Raw genomic sequence first — 22,683 nt, forward strand, 5'->3', positions numbered from 1 at the left:
TCACCGTCCAACCTCATTACCCTTCAGTCTTTCAAAATGCAACAATTGTAAACGACGTGATCAAGTTGGCTGCTAATAGATCAAAATTTAATATTTATAAAGATGATTTTAATATTTTGTATTAAACTAAATACACACTTATATATATATGTGTGAAACACAGTCATTTGGACCATCTTCGTTGGGGGGGGGGGGGGGGACCTATCCACGCAAATGCCGCAGTTTCAGAGGATCAATATAAGCACATCAAGCCACTGCGGACTAAACAAAGTCTTGTGGTTGACGAATTCCCGATCCCCGTGTTTCCCAAATCTACTTGTATAAACTCAAAACTCTATGAATCCTGTTTCGGGTTTCTGATAACCGTGCTTAGCCATTCAGATCCCTAAATAAGATTAGTCACATGTAGTCAACGTGTTTGACTTAATAAGCATTGTCCCTTCTTCATTCAAAACGGTACTGAAATGTGACTAGGCATTGTTTGTTGAAATTTCAGGCTTATTTCCAGTTCATGATCGCCTGCATAGAATATAGTTGTAAAGAGAGACAACTTACAGCAAGACCTCTCTCTTGCGAGCGTATAATCTTAAGCAACCTTTTGTGAATAAGAAGATTTCACGGAATCCGTTTGTCTTTTACTGCTTGCTTCGAAGTCATCGATAGTATCGGGGCATAATCCTATTGTACATTTACGTTTTGAAAGGAAGCGACATTCTTACTGCTTGGTGCAATGTAAACAAAGACAAGCGTGTGCTTCTTGTTAATAAACTATTCAGATCCGTTGTTCTAATGAGAGTAAAACAGGATGAATAGAGATTTCGTTGAAGGCAGTGTCGTTCACTGTTACCAATAGATTTTATCCAACCAACAATACCAATTTAAGCTCGTATAAAGTTATCTCGTCAAATGGCTCAGAGGGTAAAGCAGTGGACTGGTAACCTGATGAACTGAGTTCGAATCCATCAATGGTTGGTTATACACGTTATAAAATTCATTTTTCTCTCTCAGTAATCGAAGCTGAAGTCTTGATATATTAATTCAACCGCATAATTTACTAGCTGATGTGGTGGCCGATGCTGTTAAGAGGGTGACGAAAGACTCATTCCTCGTCGGTCGTGTAAATCGTGGCTAGGGTTCAAGACAGGCCTCTGGCGATAATACCTTTGGCTGTAGGTATGGTACTTTTTGTGGCCTAGGATCCCGTACCATGTCTCCCTTGTTGTCGCAAAAGAACCCGGGAGGATGCGCAGAGGGTCGGTCAAATCGACCAGAAGCGTACTAGGTGGCGTGCGTGAATCCTTGCCTTTGGCCAGAAGTGGTGACATCTCTGCGACCGGTATGCTTGCAGCCACCGTCCACTGAATACGTGGCCTGATGAGGCACTATTCTCCTAAAAGTGAATCTACGGATGCCTGTAAGAGCCATATAATTATTTTATATTAAAAAACACCCTGTTTCAAACTAGCGCCATCGAATTCCTTAAAAAGTCCGTTTTTTTTGGGCTTGTCACTCTGAAGGTGGAATGAATTTTATTGTTATGGGTTATTTTTGGTAAGCCAAGCAAAACAATCAAACAGTCATGCGGTTCACAAAGGTTTGCAGGAACTTAAACTCATGGTTTGACATAAATGTGTTGGCAAAGATTTACACTACCTACACCAAAACAAGCATTATATTCGTTGCAATGTCAATGACATACAAGCCAGCAAGACCATGAGATTTAATTTTAATATACATAGAATTCAATCTATATCACTTTTGCAAGAAAACAAAAAGTGTCAATATGGTCCCGTTCTAAGCCACAGTGTTGTAGCAAATTCTCATACCGGATAGTAGGTAGTTTCGGAAACAGTGATTCTTAAGAACTTTGTTTGAGATCCACAAGGACACTTAAGGTCCCTGAAAAGCACCGTGTAATGGTATCCCCTCGGTAGGACCAGGTACGATGATATAAGAAAACCCCTTTCATGGGTTCCAAATGAGCAACATAGAAAACTAAAAATTAAATTCGTCACAATTCGTTATTTGTACAAGTGGATAGATCCAGTCATGTTTTTGTATAACGCTGTTTGGTCAAAGTAACGCAAACCCGGTCACGAAGTGGTTCCAAGTGGTACCATTATCTGGCAACAGCACTAAAATCCAATGGCTTGCGCAAGAAGGAGGGCGGGAATGCCCCCTGCTTCACAAGATTCTCCATTCACATCTGGCTGTTTCCATAAAATTCAGCCTCCTATACCTAATTCGCCAGTGCTACTGGCATCTGTTAATGCTCTAAATGATTCTCTTATAATATATTTACAAGTATACCCATCTTAGAAGAGTCTTAGTTAAGATATCAGAAGCACACCCAACCATCATCAGGTGTCTATGTGATAGAGATGAACGACATACCCCCCCCCCCCAAAAAAAACAAAAGGTACGAACATTTTTATTCCACCCTGCATGGAAATAGCAACTAAAAGTTCTTTGACAGACAAAGGTGATGGCTTGAACAAATCAAAATATTACAGACCGATTCTCATTTGCATTGATTTTTATAGACTTGATATTTATTGCAGTACCTATTTTTCCGTTTTAATGTTGGGCTTCACAAAATAATATTGGATCGAACATGTTGAATTTCTGAGCATGTACCTAATAAGTTATGCTTTCATTCTTCAGTTTCATGTGTGTAAATTCAGCTTGAAATGAAAGAAGGAAAAATGAATAGAGAAAAAGATAAGCTAAGGGAAGAGCCATTTTTCCACCTCCTGGCAACACTTTGTCATCATGACCTGACAAAATGACGCACTCATGACACAAATTAAAATCCTGATATCTTCCAAATATTTCGATTTATTCCTTGAAATTGTAACGTTTTATCTCAAAATGGTCAACAGACTATTTTAATCTCAAAATATCAACTTTTCTTGAAAATTCGGGATAATTACATAGTTAGGTGGTACTATATAATGAAGGAGAGTGTATGAGGGCATAACGAAAGGTCCAAACAAACTGTTGAATGATTTCGGTGTTTCCCTCAAACTTTCGACCTTTTCGACATTTCGAAATTTTTAAGGAAAAAGCCAAAACTTCCACGGACTTTGGTAGGCCTATGACAAAACACAGAATGATAATTTGACGGATAGCTAGCTGTCAATTTCCTCGTAGAAATGAAACCGAGAACTGCTTTTACGTCGGTATACCAATGTGCTAAGCAGTCATACTTGTAACATTGACTCGAAGTTTCAATGATTACATCTGCCTGGGTTATTTTTAAACATATTTAGACATGGCAAACAAAAAATGACGGATAAATCCACACCTCAGCTCCCCCTTCCCCGTCGTTCCTGTAGAATAACCGGCACGCGATTGTAGTAGGCTATATATAGAATTGGTCAAACTCGTGCAGAAAAGTGTGCTGCAATGTCATTACTATAAAACGGAAATGCTTCGAACGCTTGAGCTTTTGTGATGGACTTTATGTTTTCATGTAACGTTGAACCTTCGTGGTTCACGATCCACACGCTTATGTTGTCTGAATAATTCTTACGTCACATTTTGGTCCATTCTCCTCCTTAGTTTCGACCTCTAACGACTGTGTTTATTACATTAGCTGGCAGATGGCCAATACAATCGCTCTGTCTTTATCTGTAGAACAGACATTCTAGCTGAAGTTACAGATTAAAGATCAGGTTGTAAAGGCTGTCAACTTTCGCCTAAAAAAATCCCGAAAAGCATGATTATATTAGTATATGATTATATAAGTTTAGGCGAGTATTTGGTACAAAAAGGAAATGTAGAGGCTCCGACACTATTCCGCAAATCTCGAAAACCTCTGCAGATGATTTTCGAATCAGTTGATATAGTACAGACGATAAAGACACTGGCTGCTAACACAATTGACCAATCATGGTTGCAACAAGAAGGCAATCAATGCAGTTGATAATCCCAATATTTGCATGATGATAACTGCAAATGCATCTATATCTTATTATTAAAATTATTCGAGGTTGTCAAAATCCCCCCCCCAGGGGCGTAGCGAGCGGGGGGTGTGGGGGGGTGTCACACCCCCCCAATAATTTGGTCGCTGTCGGCAAATTTTGGGTCTGTCGGCAAAAGGAGAAAAGGTGAAGAGAGCGGAAGGGGAAGAAAGAAGGAAAGCTGAATAGAGAAAAGGAGAACGGGAGCTTCTTCCGTGCCAAATTTGACTTAAAATATGCACCAGATTGCATCTAAGGACGTTTCAAAACTAAAAATTTTCCAAAGGGGAGGGGTAGACCCCCTACCCTTAGACCCCTCCCCCATTTCAGTCACCACTTCCAGATACGTCGGCAAATCAAATTTGACTTAAAATATGCACCAGATTGCATCTAACGACGTTTCAAAACTAAAAAATTTCCAAAGGGGAGGGGTAGACCCCCTACCCTTAGACCCCTCCCCCATTTCAGTCACCACTTCCAGATCCGTCGGCAAATCAAATTTGACTTAAAATATGCACCAGATTGCATCTAAGGACGTTTCAAAACTAAAAATTTTCCAAAGGGGAGGGGGACACCCCCTCCCCTTAGACCCCTCCCCCATTTCAATCACCAATTCCAGATCCGTCGGCAAATCAAATTTGACTTAAAATATACACCAGATTGCATCTAAGGACGTTTCAAAACTAAAAATTTTCCAAAGGGGAGGGGGACACCCCCTCCCCTTAGACCCCTCCCCCATTTCAGTCACCAATTCCAGATCCGTCGGCAAATCAAATTCTCCACACCCCCCAACAAAAACCCCTTCGCTACGCCCCTGCCCCCCCCCCAATTTCATAAAAACAAATCGGTAAAATGGTTTGAGAGTCACTGGTATTATATTTAGTGATATGAAGTTGCTTATGATTTCTCGACAAACAAGAAAATACACCATTGAAACGCTAAGAGAAACTCCCACCTGAATAACTTTTCATAATCCGCTGCACACGTATTTATGTGATATACGGGTTTGTGTTTGTAACATTTGATATGAGCTGTAATAATAATAATAATACACACATTATTATCTTTTATTTAAGTTTAGTCAGGCTGGAATGAAGATCTTTTCTTCTCCTTTAATTTTTGCTTTCGTTTTATTTATTTTGTCTTCTTATCATTATTATTTTTAGACCTATCTTCCTTATTGAATTCATTTTGTTCCTCATGTATATGTCTTCTTTTCAACTTCAACCCTTTAAGCAGTTGACATTCATTAGTTAAAGTGACTGGACTATGTAGTCTAACTATTGGACTATTAGATCAGTTCCATCAGATGTGACACTAAAGACATTTTATAGCCCTCAGATGACATGTTAACAATGCATATACAAATGTGTCAAGCACAGATGGTGCTCAATGTCATCCAACGATGCTCTCTGTTGTTATATGGTATTAATAAGAACACGATGTTTTCAGCTGAATTATTAAATTGATAGAAGAGTGGATTAACCTTAACCTTTAGATATGCATAGTGATCGCTGTGCTGGGGTGGAGGTCATTGAAAAAAAAAATTGAAGTTAAGATGCAAAATGGTGCTATATTTCTCAATTTTGTAGGTTACAATAATCCTTGACCCAAAAATGACCCAAAAATAATTTTCCAGAAGCAACACTTGATTAAACTGAGGAAAGATAAAAACTTAAACAAAAATAGACAAAATATGTTTTGCACTGGATTTATTTAGTTTTTCAAGCATTTTGGAATATCCCTCTTTGATTGAATACTTCTTGTGAACACCTTACAACTATTGGTATCAAAATACTCTCAAAATGGAAGAACTGTTTCATACAAGTTATAATATTTTGTCAAACTCGGCTCTTTTAGTGCTAAGTTAATGGGTCAGTTGTAAGATGTTTTCTTGTTTACTTGCATGCGTTATACCGGCAGGTTGTAGCCTTTTGCTGTTGCAGTGTGCTCCCTTTCTCTTGTTTTCTTCTATCATTCTTGGCATTATATTTTTCTTACTTCATTGTATTCAAGTCTCTTTTACCTCTTCTAATGCTAACTTTGTTGCATGTATTGCGTCTATGCGTGTTTTGCTTCTCAGGATACCTGCTTGAAAATTTTGGTCTTCAAGTAGATTTTCGTGTTTGCTAAGCCTACGCGTTATTCCTCAAAATAACACAGCAAATGGTCAAACTAAGACACCCTCCTACAATCGTTAAACCAAAGTCAATATCACGTAATTAAAGGTTGACTCCTGATATGAGTGCTGGAGATGTTCTCAAGACCTTGAGCTTTAAAGTATGCTAAATATCTGTTTGATACAGTGGCGTAGGAAGGTACTTTTGAGTGGGGGGGGGGGGCTGAAGACTGATGGCCGGCCTGGGGGAGGGGTCTAAGGGGAGGGGTGCCCCCTCCCCTTTGGAATTTTTTGCATTTCCAGGTTGCCTCAGATGCAATTTGGTGCAATATAGCACACTTCGACACCCACTCCATTTTGTAAACTTAATTTTGTATTTTCACCTGGCATTAGATGCAATTTGGTGCTCCAAATGAGATTTTTTTCCTTATTTGGAAATGAAAAAGGGGTTTTCTGACTTGCGAACCAGGGGGGCGGAATGATACTTCCGCCCCTCCACAACTTTCACTGGGGGGGCTGGCGCCCCCCGGTTCCTACGCCCTTGGTTTGATATGCTCCTTTAAGTCTAAACTGGCTCCTCTGTGCAGGCCTTAATGTTACTCCATTGCTTTAGAAATTCAATACACTCAACCAAAACGTGCTCTCATAATTCCTATCAACAACGGAGCACCCTTGGATCACCATATGTATGCGTGTATGTATGTACTAAACTACATTCCTATGCTTTACTATACTTACTTTACTATACTTATATACATAACATTACTATGCACTAAACTACATATGCACTAAACTACATTTTAAAACATGTCATTTGAGGCCATAGGTCTTATGTGTTTCCTATTGAGTTTTGTGTTGCATCAGAGGAACTTACCTGCTTGTCTGTGTATTAGACTATATGATTGTTGAACCTCAGCTGTTTAATGATTCATTTCTCAAGAAAGTATAAGTATCATATAAATGCAACCTGCACTGATAGCAGTGATTTGATTGGTCTACAACAAACCAAACCTACCATAAGTCATTCTTTAATGCATCCATTTCTTATTATGTATTTGTAAGTCATAAGTATTAATCTGATGGGAACTTCCATTGCATTTACTTAATCTTTACATAATCTACTTCCTAGTTTGAAATGGAACTTCACTGGTGAACTTAAAGAACTACCATTTGTTATAGAGTTTTGTACCAAACAATATTTCTAGCTGGTATCAAAATCAACACAAGCAGCTGCTTCAAGTCATGCTCATGATTTGGCAAATCATTCTTAAAGAGAGAAAAATCAAAGCAATGGTTTGAGGTTGCTCCGACAATAACAATGATTGGTTTGTATGGTGTGGGATAATGAACTACAACACTTAAGGGAAAAACAAATTGAGACCACTTTAATTGATGAAATAAATAAGACATGAATAACACATTTTCAAAAACAAAGAGAACGCAAATTTATTTGTCACAGCAGAAACAAATAAACTGGAGCCAAATTATGTGATTGAAGACCCCTGTTAAAAGAAACATCAGTAAGCCAATAAAAATATATGTGCATCTGAAATTGTGAGTTGCCATAAGCAACAAAGGATGTAAATAGTAAATATGAAGTTACTAATTAATCTCATATAAATTGATAAATTGGTAGAAAACAGCAATTCAAAGATAAATGACATCTACACATGTCTCCTTATTTAAACAAACTAGTGAATCAACAGTGTCATACGCTGTTATCATAGATTTAAGGACATCTTTAAAGTACATCTTAGATCTAGTAACATGAGGTTGAAGCTCAAGGGTTTGTATCTTAAAGTAGAATCATTATTAAATTTGAGGATCAAATCTCCAAATTACATACCAGTTTAGTATAGATGTCTATGTAGCCTACTTGTAATATGCAATCGAACTTGAATTAACATATCATGAATATTTATCACCTTAAATATCATTGAAAGCTCTTACAAATTAAAATTCTTATCAAGCATAAATCCTATTTATGGATTATGTAGAATAGTGTTGCATTTATGTCATTAAGCAACTTGAAAAAGTAGATTGCTAAACACCAGAATATACTCAGACAGACCAACAAGCCTGTGACTGTTCATAAAGTAAGAATGACAAATATCAACAATTGATCAATCTTTATGACCTCATCACAGCTCTAGAAAGTCTGACTCATCACTGGGCAAAGAACTGCTAACAGATATAATGAACATATTGGTATGAATGATAGCCATAATGAGGGAATCCATGGCTATTTTTAAGGATGTTTCTTGCTTGTACTTTAAAGTCTCAATACGTGTTTGTTGATGAATTTCGGAAAACAAACTTCCGAAGCAGATTCAATGTTTCTTATTCTAAATGCACTCTGACCAAGTAGGTTTAATTGAGAAAAGCTGTTGCAATTGAAGGAAAGAATTTTATTTTCTGTTGCCCTTATGGCGCAAACTATTTACCGTAAAATCACTGCGACTGTCCATATCAGCATGCTCATTACACAAATGTAACCTATATATTTACTCGTATCATCCACTTTCTTGACCCAATACCACAAAGGAAACGTCTGAAATATCTGTTTCTTCATTGCAATGGAAGAGAATGACACAATTTTGCAAACTACATCGGTAAGACCGAAAGAAAGATACTATTCAAGAGACCTAACACAGACTAGCCACCAAAGTGAAAGTATGATAGGCCTAACGGTTGTAAACATATCTGAGAGATTTGATTGGCGAACAATCTGTTGGGTGGTGCTTGCAAATTTTGATTGAAGCTTGTAGAATCTACGGACACGTTAACAAATCTGGTAAATTTTATTCAGCTCAAAATGTTTAACAACAGATAAATCAATAAAAATAATGAATATTAATATAAAAATTGCATAGAACGGTGTCATTTTTACTGAGCTTTTAGGGCAGTAAGCTGGAAGATCGATGGTAAAATTTGGCAAACACACATTGAGAGATTTTGATTGTCCAACAGGAATAAACAACATAATAAGTGTTTTAACTCTAAGTGAGGTAGCCATCCCTTTGACAGACTCAACCATCTATTTGTTTGTGGCAGCACTTTGTGCTACATGAATTCTAGTTTCAGTGTGTTACTTATCTTCCATTTATTGCTGCCTGTATCTGAGAGAGGTCCCCTAGGTCCAAACTTTCTGATTTCTGAGTTAATTTGTCAATCTCACTCAGAGGTACACCATATAATTTCAACTCATCGTCATCAAACACTGTAACTTTCCTTGAGACTTTTGTCTTTTCCCAGCGTACTTTCCTAGAGTCTGGAGTACGTACATGACTGACTGGTAGTATTGAGGGTTCCTTTAGGCTTGCTTTAACATCATTGGTTAATGTGGAGTCACAGACGATGTCTTCATTCTTCTCTCTTCTATCAGTTTGGATGTCACTGCTGATCAGGAGCTGACTGGGTTTAGAGTATTCCTCTTTATCAGTATCACCACCATCAACACTAAGGTAGTCATACAGCACAGCAGCTGTGCCAACCCTGGACACTTCAAACTGATGAGACCCCATCTTATTAGGAGACTGAAGTATCCCTCTGTAAGGAGTCATTGTTGCTGCTGTTCCTATGTGTCTTGTCATGTCTGAAGCATTAGATACATCACCTATACTACTAACTGAACTTGTTGCTTCATTCAATCCTTTCCGTAATGTTTCATAGGTATCAGTTAACACTTTCCCATCTTGCAGCTGTCCTGACTGCTTACATGTTTTCATGACTACAGGTCTTGAGCTAGGCAGAGCTACTTGCTTTGAGCTGCAGTTCTTGTTGTGTTCCTTATAGAATGACTTTGGTGTTCTGTGCGTGATCCTGTCAAATGCAATCGGATCGGTTTTCTTCTCCTCTTGGATAGGAAATTTCTTCTTTACTTTTTTCTTCTGAAATAAACAGATAAAAGCAAATAATATTAGTTAAGAAATACTTAACAACATAAGAGCTAACATCATTTACAAGAAACAGCTCACTTATCTCTTACAGATTACCCTACTCCTTACATTACAGTCCTTCAATTGTCTCTAACAGAAAAGAATCATTAAGAATGGCAAACACGTGAACCAGTGAGTAATTCAACAACCATCTACACTACAAGAAAGTTATTTCATGAAATTAATCTTCCCTAATCGTGTGTCTTGATTAATCAAAACATGCATATCTACGGAAATAATTAAGCCATGAAAGCACAAGGGTAGTAGTGAAGCGATTTCCCCAAAAGAACCTGTTGAGTGCAGATTAGACTGTTTGTCAGAATTCACTGTTCATCATATTCTTATACAAGGATAAAGATAACAGGCAATGTCTACAAATGATTTCAAAGTTACCTCAATTGTGGGAACAATCATATTACAACCTTCACTTATAATCTATACATAATCTATGAATTATCTATATCTTTTATATATATTATCTATACATTATCTATATCTATTACATATATATTCTATATATTATCTATACAATAAATGCCTCCATGTGACCTTTCTTTTACTTTACAGTTTTGTAATATTTTGAATTCTCTTAACAAGTATGAAGCAAAAAAATAATGACACCCAATCCTACTCTTTGTAATATTGAAATTTTTCAGGGCCTTTTAATCAACAACTGTCAATGAATGAGTTGAATGTTTCTCTAGCTTCTATAAAATCATTCGCCTATCCTCTAGAACTTCTATAACAAATGATATTGCTTCATTGCTGAAAATTCCCTTATGTGATTAACTACATTATTTCATGTTTTATACAATAGAATCTTGTCCAAATATCACTTTTAGGTCTATTAACAGTTGTACACAAAACAATTCCTACATAGCTCACTGTTGAATTGTTGTCTACCAATGGTTGTCACTTAATTGTGCTACTAAATGGTTGACAAAACCTCCATTCACATTGAGTAAATACTGACGTCTCCTGCTTCATGTAGTATCTGCTTTACTCTTGAAAACTAATGTGCTTACTGTTAAAGAACCTTTTGTACTTATTGAACATAAAATATTGTACATTAACCAGGGACAGCACCAATTGGAGGGTTGGGGGTCATTTATGATGCTTTCCTCTCTCAGTTTCTCCTATTCAATCAAAACTGAAGTCTCTCTAGTCTCTAAATCTGCCCACAATGTGCACTTTATACAGATGGCAATTTATGTACTTCCAAAATGTTTGCCCACTTGCCCTTCGCTTGCCATCCACTTGCCCCACTAGAGAAATTATGGTGCAACCACTGGCATTAACTTATATCTTACTTTTATAAATGTATAGATAGATAGATAGTTAGATAGATAGATATTTATTCAGCCAATCATATAAAATACAATGGAAATTGGTTGATAACAAGAGCTCAAAACATTAAAAATTGTAGACAACAAATAAGACGTATAATAATGTACATAGATATGAAAACGTTCCTATCAAATATTAAGATGAACAAAATATAAAATGTACCTACAAAATATTAAAGCGTACAAAATATAAATGCCCTCATATCCAATATAAAGTCTACAAAGTTTAAAATTGTTTAACGGTTTTGGTGCGTATTGAATATCTTCACAGCAGAAGGATAAATACTGTCAGTAAATCTTTTAGAACCCCTAAAGGTACACATTCTTTTGCCTGAAGGCAGGAACTTGAAATAATCAGTTGCTGCATGGGTGGTAATCATCATTCAATATAATTTCAACACGTATTCCCATCTTCTTATACAAAACAGACTACACTACCAATATGGGGCACCTTAAACAATGGATGCACTCTTCTTTACTGTTCCAGAATATTTAATACTTCACATTTGTTCTTACCTTTGCTCCCTTCTCTGCATCCATCCTCTCTCTCTCTGCCTCTTCCCTCTCTGCTGCTTTCCTATTCTTGTAATGAGGTACAGTCCTCTCCAACTGATCCGCTAGCTCATGATAAGCTCTCTCTTCCTTTAAATTCAATCAAACAATTTGCTTAACAAAGATAAGATCAACTTGTAGAATGAAAATGGTATCAAATACCAGTTAAATGTAATATCTCTTGTATATACAAGGCCAAAGGGCTATCAAATAATATATACACATGTGAACAATCCCTTTCATAGCATGCACAAGAAATGACCATTAATATCCATATTGTTCAGTATGAAAAATTCATGATTCATAAAATAAACTATGAGTGCTTGTTTGTTTTGACAGTGTTAAGTGCTATCCGTGGCTCTAAAATGTCTGTGGAACATGAATTAAGTCTGTATAAACTTACCAGTGTTTCTATTTCATACTGAAGACTGTCTAGCAGCCTCTGTCTCTGACAAACATCTTTGTTGGTAACAACTAAAGGTGTCTGCACCCTACTGATGGGTTTGCTTGTCCATGGGGCAACTTCTTGTAGTCTTGGTCCTAATTGTGGGGCTGATGAACTCCCATATAGTTGTCTGTTTGGCTGGCCTTTTAATGCTTAACAAAATAAATAAACATATCCTCTCAAATAGAATGTTAGTTAATTTGGATCAATCTTTCTGAAACTAAACAAGGAATATTTTGAACAAAACTCTAGTCACTTATGAAAATTTTGAACAAGAATTGACAAAAAAATATTTACCATTAAGACTGTAAGGCACTGAGTGGATGCCCCCCTGCTTTTAACACATTTTCACAAATTAAAAAAAAAGTTCACATAAGTACTGAAAGAATTAATGTTCAGTGCAACTTTGTATCATGGTCATGTTAAAAACTGGGTAAAAATACTAGTAAATAGTACAAGACTGGTCCAAATACTCAGATGTATTGCAAGAGAAATTTACTGTTTATACTAAATGCAGGAAGAGCAGAGATTCTTTTACATTATGTGTATGTTGATAGCATCTAAATGGTCTTATTGATAAATTAAAAATACAAAAACATTCATTATGAGTGAATGTCGTCTTAGAGTACAATTAGTCATGATCAGGTTGCTGCTAAAGATGAAAGAAGAATAACATACTGTAACTAGTTCCCAGGAGACAGTATGTAACAACCAGCACTATGTATGAAAGCCTGGGCGACTATTTTCACAATGACTTCTTATTCATGGCAAAACATAAACTCGAATGATACTAGAGGATCAAAGACTTACTTTTCCTTTTGTGCATATTAAGGAGTAACAACACCCTTGGATCATCCACTTTCATAGATTCCATTGACTGAAAGAAAACAAGATTCATAACTTTACTGACAGAAGGATGAAACTTATTTGAAAGAATGAAACTGAAGATACTAAACACAGATAACTGGCACTTATACTATTAACATATGAAACATATTGAAAGAATGAAACTGAAGATACTAAACATAGATAACTGGCATTTATACTCTTAAGATATGTAAAATGTACCAAACATGGTCAAATTACAAGACATACTCCCTTGTTACATCATGTACACCTACTTTTAGTGGTAGAAAGCTACACAGTGATTACAACTATAAAATATAAAGAATATATTCTTTTCATTTCACAACTTAACAGACAAGGGTCACAATGCATGTTAATCCCCTCACTATCCCTATATAAGGCTGTTATTATATGATATGGTGAGATGCTGTTGAAACCTTACAACTGAGATGATTCATTCCACATTAAAGTGAGAGACAGAATAAAAAACAATCAACTGATATGCTCTTCTAGATTAAAATAACATTTCATAACACTTAATGTTAGTATGTACTATGTTACTATATACTAAAATTCCATGTTGCCCAAAGATATGGATCATTATGAAGCAAATGCAAAGAGATACTTAAAATTGTGAATTTGAAACAGGTTCCTGACTAAGGACCAGTTGTTTGCTATACCTGAAAATTAATGCTCATTTCTCTCAATTGTTATCTACTTAAGAGAAAAGAGGATATTTTTCTCTACATCAAATACAATGTAATATTATGGATCACAGCTTTTCCAATCTTTGTTACTCATTGAAGCATTCTTGAGCATTTTTGATCTGTTGTAGTTATTACTGACTTGTGATTGATGATCTGTTTCACGATCAGGTTCAATTTCACTGTGGCCAAATCAGTGTTAAACCTGCAACAGAACACCAGCAATAATGTAACTCAATTAGTGACTAATGAACATGAAGCAAGTGACTGGTGATCTAATACCACATTTTGAGTCATAGTTAGAACAGATACTTTCCTTAGATCTGCTCTTATCATCTGGATGAGCAGAATTGCAACAGACTTCAAATCTTCTTAGAACTGAAATGACCTTGACTATGTTCCCTGAAACTGTCCCATATTTAACAAGATAAAACCATTCCACTGTGACTGGCAGTTAGATGAATTACCATGAGCAACAGACTTCAAATCTTCTTAGAACTGAAATGACCTTGACTATGTTCCCTGAAACTGTCCCATCTTTAACAAGACAAAACCATTCCACTGTGACTGGCAGTTAGATGAATTGCCATGAGCAACAGACTTCAAATCTTCTTAGAACTGAAATGACCTTGACTATGTTCAATGAAACTGTCCCATATTTAACAAGACAAAACCATTCCACTGTGACTGGCAGTTAGATGAATTGCCATGAGCAACAGACTTCAAATCTTCTTAGAACTGAAATGACCTTGACTATGTTCAATGAAACTGTCCCATATTTAACAAGACAAAACCATTCCACTGTGACTGGCAGTTAGATGAATTGCCATGAGCAACAGACTTCAAATCTTCTTAGAACTGAAATGACCTTGACTATGTTCAATGAAACTGTCCCATATTTAACAAGACAAAACCATTCCACTGTGACTGGCAGTTAGATGAATTGCCATGAGCAACAGACTTCAAATCTTCTTAGAACTGAAATGACCTTGACTATGTTCAATGAAACTGTCCCATATTTAACAAGACAAAACCATTCCACTGTGACTGGCAGTTAGATGAATTGCCATGAGCAACAGACTTCAAATCTTCTTAGAACTGAAATGACCTTGACTATGTTCCCTGAAACTGTCCCATCTTTAACAAGACAAAACCATTCCACTGTGACTGGCAGTTAGATGAATTGCCATGAGCAACAGACTTCAAATCTTCTTAGAACTGAAATGACCTTGACTATGTTCCCTGAAACTGTCCCATATTTAACAAGACAAAACCATTCCACTGTGACTGGCAGTTAGATGAATTGCCATGAGCAACAGACTTCAAATCTTCTTAGAACTGAAATGACCTTGACTATGTTCAATGAAACTGTCCCATATTTAACAAGACAAAACCATTCCACTGTGACTGGCAGTTAGATGAATTGCCATGAGCAACAGACTTCAAATCTTCTTAGAACTGAAATGACCTTGACTATGTTCAATGAAACTGTCCCATATTTAACAAGACAAAACCATTCCACTGTGACTGGCAGTTAGATGAATTGCCATGAGCAACAGACTTCAAATCTTCTTAGAACTGAAATGACCTTGACTATGTTCCCTGAAACTGTCCCATATTTAACAAGACAAAACCATTCCACTGTGACTGGCAGTTAGATGAATTGCCATGAGCAACAGACTTCAAATCTTCTTAGAACTGAAATGACCTTGACTATGTTCCCTGAAACTGTCCCATATTTAACAAGACAAAACCATTCCACTGTGACTGGCAGTTAGATGAATTGCCATGAGCAACAGACTTCAAATCTTCTTAGAACTGAAATGACCTTGACTATGTTCCCTGAAACTGTCCCATCTTTAACAAGACAAAACCATTCCACTGTGACTGGCAGTTAGATGAATTGCCATGAGCAACAGACTTCAAATCTTCTTAGAACTGAAATGACCTTGACTATGTTCAATGAAACTGTCCCATATTTAACAAGACAAAACCATTCCACTGTGACTGGCAGTTAGATGAATTGCCATGAGCAACAGACTTCAAATCTTCTTAGAACTGAAATGACCTTGACTATGTTCAATGAAACTGTCCCATATTTAACAAGACAAAACCATTCCACTGTGACTGGCAGTTAGATGAATTGCCATGAGCAACAGACTTCAAATCTTTTTAGAACTGAAATGACCTTGACTATGTTCAATGAAATTGTCCCATATTTAACAAGACAAAACCATTCCACTGTGACTGGCAGTTAGATGAATTGCCATGAGCAACAGACTTCAAATCTTCTTAGAATTGAAATGACCTTGACTATGTTCCCTGAAACTGTCCCATATTTAACAAGACAAAACCATTCCACTGTGAGTGGCAGTTAGATGAATTGCCATGAGCAACAGACTTCAAATCTTCTTAGAACTGAAATGTTCTTGACTATGTTCCCTGAAACTGTCCCATATTTAACAAGACAAAACCATTCCACTGTGACTGGCAGTTAGATGAATTGCCATGAGCAACAGACTTCAAATCTTCTTAGAACTGAAATGACCTTGACTATGTTCAATGAAACTGTCCCATATTTAACAAGACAAAACCATTCCAATGTGACTGGCAGTTAGATGAATTGCCATGAGCAACAGACTTCAAATCTTCTTAGAATTGAAATGACCTTGACTATGTTCCCTGAAACTGTCCCATATTTAACAAGACAAAACCATTCCACTGTGACTGGCAGTTAGATGAATTGCCATGAGCAACAGACTTCAAATCTTCTTAGAACTGAAATGTTCTTGACTATGTTCCCTGAAACTGTCCCATATTTAACAAGACAAAACCATTCCACTGTGACTGGCAGTTAGATGAATTGCCATGAGCAACAGACTTCAAATCTTCTTAGAACTGAAATGACCTTGACTATGTTCCCTGAAACTGTCCCATCTTTAACAAGACAAAACCATTCCACTGTGACTGGCAGTTAGATGAATTGCCATGAGCAACAGACTTCAAATCTTCTTAGAACTGAAATGACCTTGACTATGTTCAATGAAACTGTCCCATATTTAACAAGACAAAACCATTCCACTGTGACTGGCAGTTAGATGAATTGCCATGAGCAACAGACTTCAAATCTTCTTAGAACTGAAATGACCTTGACTATGTTCAATGAAACTGTCCCATATTTAACAAGACAAAACCATTCCACTGTGACTGGCAGTTAGATGAATTGCCATGAGCAACAGACTTCAAATCTTCTTAGAACTGAAATGACCTTGACTATGTTCAATGAAACTGTCCCATATTTAACAAGACAAAACGATTCCACTGTGACTGGCAGTTAGATGAATTGCCATGAGCAACAGACTTCAAATCTTCTTAGAATTGAAATGACCTTGACTATGTTCCCTGAAACTGTCCCATATTTAACAAGACAAAACCATTCCACTGTGACTGGCAGTTAGATGAATTGCCATGAGCTAAAGTTCACTGGATATGTCCCTCCAGTCTACAAATCATTCTAAACCAAAGTCTTGTTTATAATGTTAATCCCATTTAAATGGACATTTATTTGACATTGCTATGGGATGAACTCTAATTTGCACTGCTTTAGTCAATTTGCCTGGCAATCAGTAAGATAACACCTTTACTTGAGTTTATCAAACACATTGATGCATTACTATGGAATCAAATCTATGCAAATTTGAGATTAAAAATCGTCCACACCAGACACTCGATTTAACAACAAATAATTTGGCATTGCTTGTTTGGTTGCTTCAGAGTTGGATCACATTTTGAGCTAGCACTCAGAATCAGGAGAAGTGCGCAGCAATACAATCAGCAATTACTGACTTGACTTCAATTATCAGTCATTAATCGTTAGTTGACAGGGTGCATAGCAATTAAGACAAATTATGATGTCCATATCTACATTGTGCATATCAAGATGGAGTGCAGATATGACAGGAATGAATGAGCAACATAAGTGACCAAGGTCGTAACATATTACAGCTTTACGTTGCTATGTACAAAGCAGAAAGATGATTCAAGATATGGCTGGTTGCTTCAAATGCCAGCATAAATAAAATGCAAAACTACAAGCAAGGTGAGGTGCAGTACTAACCTGGCAATGTGTTGTAGGAGGTGCAGTTTGTGGCCTGGAATGAAAGGCAGGACTGTGTGGCCATTTCAAGTTTAGAAACTGCGGACACAGCAGAGCAGCACAGCAAGAAAACAAAGCAGTTAGTAAGAGGTGTGACTGATGATAAGGCAAGGCATGATTAGTTTGCTAGCAGTTACAAGGAAGTTCTCTATGCAAGCAAGGTCAAGGCAGCTGTTTTGTATGCATTGCTATACTCATAACCACATTCTCAGTTTGACCATATTCACTCAAGATGCTAGTCCTCTACCAACTCTGTGATGTGATATGTCTCACCCAAAAGACTTCAATCAGCAGGCCTTGACTCCAACAAACTTTATTCTAGTAACATTTTACATGTTGATACAACAAGCATTGAATGCACCTTGGTTTCATGCTAACCCATATGGGGAAGTGGTACACTGAAAATATAAACAGCTGTTTTATGTAGTAACTTGATAGGTGAATGCATAAGTAAGAGACAGAGCTGTTAAAATACTTTATATTTACAGTGAGCAAACAGTTAAAGGAGAGCTGCCTTATGCATGGATCTTGTCATAATCTGCTGGTCAAATTCTTGATCATTGTGGAAGGATACCTCACAGTCTAATCTGCTAATATATTCCACCAGCAACTAATCATAGAGTAAGCATAAAAAAGCTGTACCTGAAACAACAAACCATTACATTCGGTAAACCTTATGGAATTTATTAATGGATAATTAGTGCCAGCCAAATGGCTTTTATGACATAGATTTCTGGGTTAGTGGGTGGGGGGAATATTACATGGCTAAGGCAGCATGATGCCAAAATGCAGCTTCAATTTTCCTGTGATGCTATAGGGAAGGAATCAGTTTTGAATCCCTTGTTATGATTATGTGGAGTATTAATATCTTAGCTGGTACATCATCATATTCTGACCAGAGACCCAAGTCTTTCATTGTATATCTTAGAACACTAGTACATTATGGAGGCTATCACATCTCTCTATTTGGGCAACAAGACTTAATTGTGTGTCGCGCTATATAAGAATGGTGTACTATTACTATCATCATTACCTACTTCAACTGATTGCAATTGAAGTATTGTTCTCTTTGAAACAATTCCTTCAGCCTAGTAGCTTATACAAACAAACACTATGCAGTTAAACTTGTCACATCAGGACAATGATTAATATTTCTTTGCAATAATCACTTGGTGAGGCAATCACTAAATGTTAATATGACTGTCAGTTTTCAGTGCATGATGGGCAAATAACAATCATGATTGTTTCTGGTAATTCACATCAAATTAGCAACTGCTGATGGCATGCATGCCTTACCTCTGCCACTGTGTGAGGTCTCTCTTGATCTGTTGAGTGGCTAGACATCTTGGACATTCTTGATGGCAGTCTAAACTCCTCCACATCTGGGGCTGTAACTGGCCTGGGTCTAATCACTCCTGCCTTTGTTTTCTTCAGTTCTGTAGTAGACTCACTAATACTCTTGTGAAGTTCCTTATACTTCTTCTTATGAAATTTAACCTTCAATGATAATCACAGAGTATTGTCATTTATTTACAAGAGAGAAAATGAAATCAGCCATCCTACATGACATAAATTACAGTATTGTGGATGGTACTCCAACAATAGCCATGTGAGAGCTGGAACAGAAGATGACATCAGTCCATGAATGCAGACAGTAATTGGTCTTAAAGCTGCAAAGTCTCTAAGTCCAGGATAAACAATTATTTAAATTGGTGATTTGCTACTTCCTTATAACAGACCCGTCAACTCTCCCGGTTTTACCGGGAGACTCCCGGTTTTTACCCGAATCTCCCGGCATCCCGGTTTCATATTCTATTCTCCCTGTTTTTTAATGTTTCATCACTTGCGACATTTCTGAAAATAGTCAACAATTAGTCTTATGCTTAGTAATTCCCCACAGTAACACTGAACAGGAAAGGCTATTCAGTGTAGTTCGCAAGAACAAGACAGACAGTCAGTCAAGTCTCAAGCTTGATGGGACTCTATCTAGCATACTAGCCATGAAGTCACAGTACCCAGAGTCCACTGTTCCCTGTTTCAAATGGAAGCCTACTAAAGAAACCCTGTAGAAAGCGAAGTGAGCTGCTGTAAACTACAACAAGACACACAGATTGGATGATTCTCTCACTGTATTGCATAAGTAGACTACTGTATACTTATTTAGGAGTATTTATATCATTTCAGTTGAAAATTACCAACCTCCCTATTTTCCACTTGTTCTCCCTATTTTTTGGCCCTGCAAAATGTTATTCTCCCTATTTTGGGGTCAAACAGGTTGACAGGTCTGCTTATAACCTGCCACACAATAACCTAATAACTAAATTCTTACAGCACTTTTCAATTTATACACAAATTAAACACAAATGTGAAACTCTTAAATGCAACTGTTCTCTTCTAGCTGCCTAAGCCTTGCAACGGAATACTATAAGTATGTTGTTGAAATGGAATACTATAAGTATGTTGTTGAAATGGAATACTATAAGTATGTTGTTGAAATTGACTACTATAAGTATGTTGTTGAAATAGAATACTATAAGTATGTTGTTGAAATGGAATACTATAAGTGTGTTGTTGAAATGGAATACTATAAGTATGTTGTTGAAATAGAATACTATAAGTATAATGTTGAAATGGAATACTATAAGTGTGTTGTTGAAATGGAATACTATAAGTGTGTTGTTGAAATGGAATACTTTAAGTATGTTGTTGAAATGGAATACTATAAGTATGTTGTTGAAATGGAATACTATAAGTATGTTGTTGAAATGGAATACTATAAGTATGTTGTTGAAATTGACTACTATAAGTATGTTGTTGAAATGGAATACTACAAGTATGTTGTTGTAATGAAATACTACAAGTATGTTGTTGAAATGGAATACTACAAGTATGTTGTTGAAATGGACTACTATAAGTATGTTGTTGAAATTGACTACTATAAGTATGTGGTTGAAATGGAATACTATAAGTATGTGGTTGAAATGGAATACTACAAGTATGTTGTTGAAATGGAATACTATAAGTATGTTGTTGAAATGGAATACTATAAGTATGTTGTTGAAATTGACTACTATAAGTGTGTTGTTTAAATGGAATACTATAAGTGTGTTGTTGTAATGGAATACTATAAGTGTGTTGTTGAAATGGAATACTATAAGTAGGTTGTTGAAATGGAATACTAGAAGTATCTTGTTGAAATGGAATACTATAAGTAGGTTGTTGAAATTGACTACTATAAGTGTGTTGTTTAAATGGAATACTATAAGTGTGTTGTTGAAATGGAATTCTATCAGTACGTTGTTTTGGGTTACTCTTATATGCATGCTTCTAGTTTATACACGCACAGGGATATTCACATGATGGCAGAATTAGGTCAACAAGTAGCAAGAGAACTGAGGAAATAGTGATTAAAAGTAACTGAAAACAAACTAAAAGAACAGTAAATATAAATGACAGTCAGGCAAGAGAAAATGCCCCCCAAAAACCTAATAGTTTCATTGAATGGAACTTGTTGGTTCATACATGCTTACCACATGCAACATCAATATGAATAGAGTTCCATTAGATTAAAGAGCATATTAAAGAATGAAGATTTACCAGTTTCTTCCTTGCACTGGTCTCAACTGCAGCTTCTTTAGGGATCCTTGTGCTTCCCAATCTTTCATGGCCATAGTTCCTTTCTTCTTGCACAAACAGAGAATTCATGAAACCTTCTAGCTTCTCATCATATGTTGCAAAGATATTTTCAAAATGATCAAGCTTTCAAGAAAATGAGCAGAAAGACACCACGTCAAAATGATAACTTTGAAGTCTAAAGATCAAAATAATTTTGTTATTTTAAATAAGAAACACATGGGTGTAACAGTGCATGTTATAAGTCATTACATTGAACTTCAGTTAGCTAGCAAAGAACATCCCTCATTTGTATTATTATCATTATTTACCAGATTTATATAGCACTCTTTTCATGCTTTAGCATGTTCAAGAGTGCTTTTACAATGACAACAAAGTGACAAAACCCTTCAAATGTGAATATGAAAAATAAAATGGATGCAGCTTAAATATTAATATAAAAATATATATACTAAGGAATAATTTTAAAAAACAATATATATCTACAGTGAAATTCCTAAAAAGAAAACTTGAAGTTTAAGTAATTTCTTAAAAGTGGCAAATGTTTTGGTCTCTCTACCTTATGATTGGCAGTAAGATTATATACACTAACCAGCAAGGACAATCTAACATACCTCAAAGAGTTTCCTCCATGTTTTATCCAAAGGTTTGTGCTTGGGATCAGGGACAGATATCACATCCGTTAGTTCACATCTGTAAATAGAAAGGGCTACTACAGTTCAGTCATATCACACATATGTTGCTCATTTTACATGCAGCTTGTTACGGAAGGGTAGAAGGGAAATTGCATTGACGAGTTACCAACTTGACAAAACGACAATTATCTGCAAATTGACGAGTTGACGAGATGGTAACGTGACAAAATTCAGAAAATTGACGTTTTGACAAGATAACGGATCTCGTCAATGCATCAATTTTCTGCAAATTGACGAGTTGCACAGTTACTACCATCTACACAAGTTGACAAAATTCAGAAAAT

At 36.4% G+C, this 22,683-nt stretch overlaps 2 protein-coding genes across 4 annotated transcripts in view; one reads left to right on the forward strand and one right to left on the reverse strand.

Annotated features, from left to right (window-relative positions):
* LOC139970053 (uncharacterized) overlaps window positions 1-22,683 on the forward strand; it is a 491,924-nt gene that overhangs the window by 324,555 nt on the left and 144,686 nt on the right. The window lies entirely within an intron of this gene.
* LOC139970042 (uncharacterized) overlaps window positions 7,494-22,683 on the reverse strand; it is a 33,783-nt gene continuing 18,593 nt past the window's right edge. The window contains exons 7-14 of one of the 3 annotated variants that reach the window (XM_071975631.1): window positions 22,319-22,397; window positions 21,669-21,830; window positions 19,368-19,568; window positions 18,033-18,110; window positions 13,176-13,242; window positions 12,324-12,517; window positions 11,885-12,010; window positions 7,494-9,974 (exon numbers count right to left, since the gene is read on the reverse strand). In XM_071975631.1, coding sequence (XP_071831732.1) covers window positions 9,177-9,974; window positions 11,885-12,010; window positions 12,324-12,517; window positions 13,176-13,242; window positions 18,033-18,110; window positions 19,368-19,568; window positions 21,669-21,830; window positions 22,319-22,397 — 1,705 coding nt within the window. In that variant the 3' untranslated portion in view covers window positions 7,494-9,176. The remainder of the gene's footprint in view (window positions 9,975-11,884; window positions 12,011-12,323; window positions 12,518-13,175; window positions 13,243-18,032; window positions 18,111-19,367; window positions 19,569-21,668; window positions 21,831-22,318; window positions 22,398-22,683) is intronic. The other 2 variants (XM_071975634.1, XM_071975633.1) reach the window with 2 other exon arrangements.

This window comes from Apostichopus japonicus, chromosome 7 (assembly GCF_037975245.1).
Source record: "Apostichopus japonicus isolate 1M-3 chromosome 7, ASM3797524v1, whole genome shotgun sequence".
In the NCBI taxonomy this organism is placed as follows: domain Eukaryota; kingdom Metazoa; phylum Echinodermata; class Holothuroidea; order Aspidochirotida; family Stichopodidae; genus Apostichopus; species Apostichopus japonicus.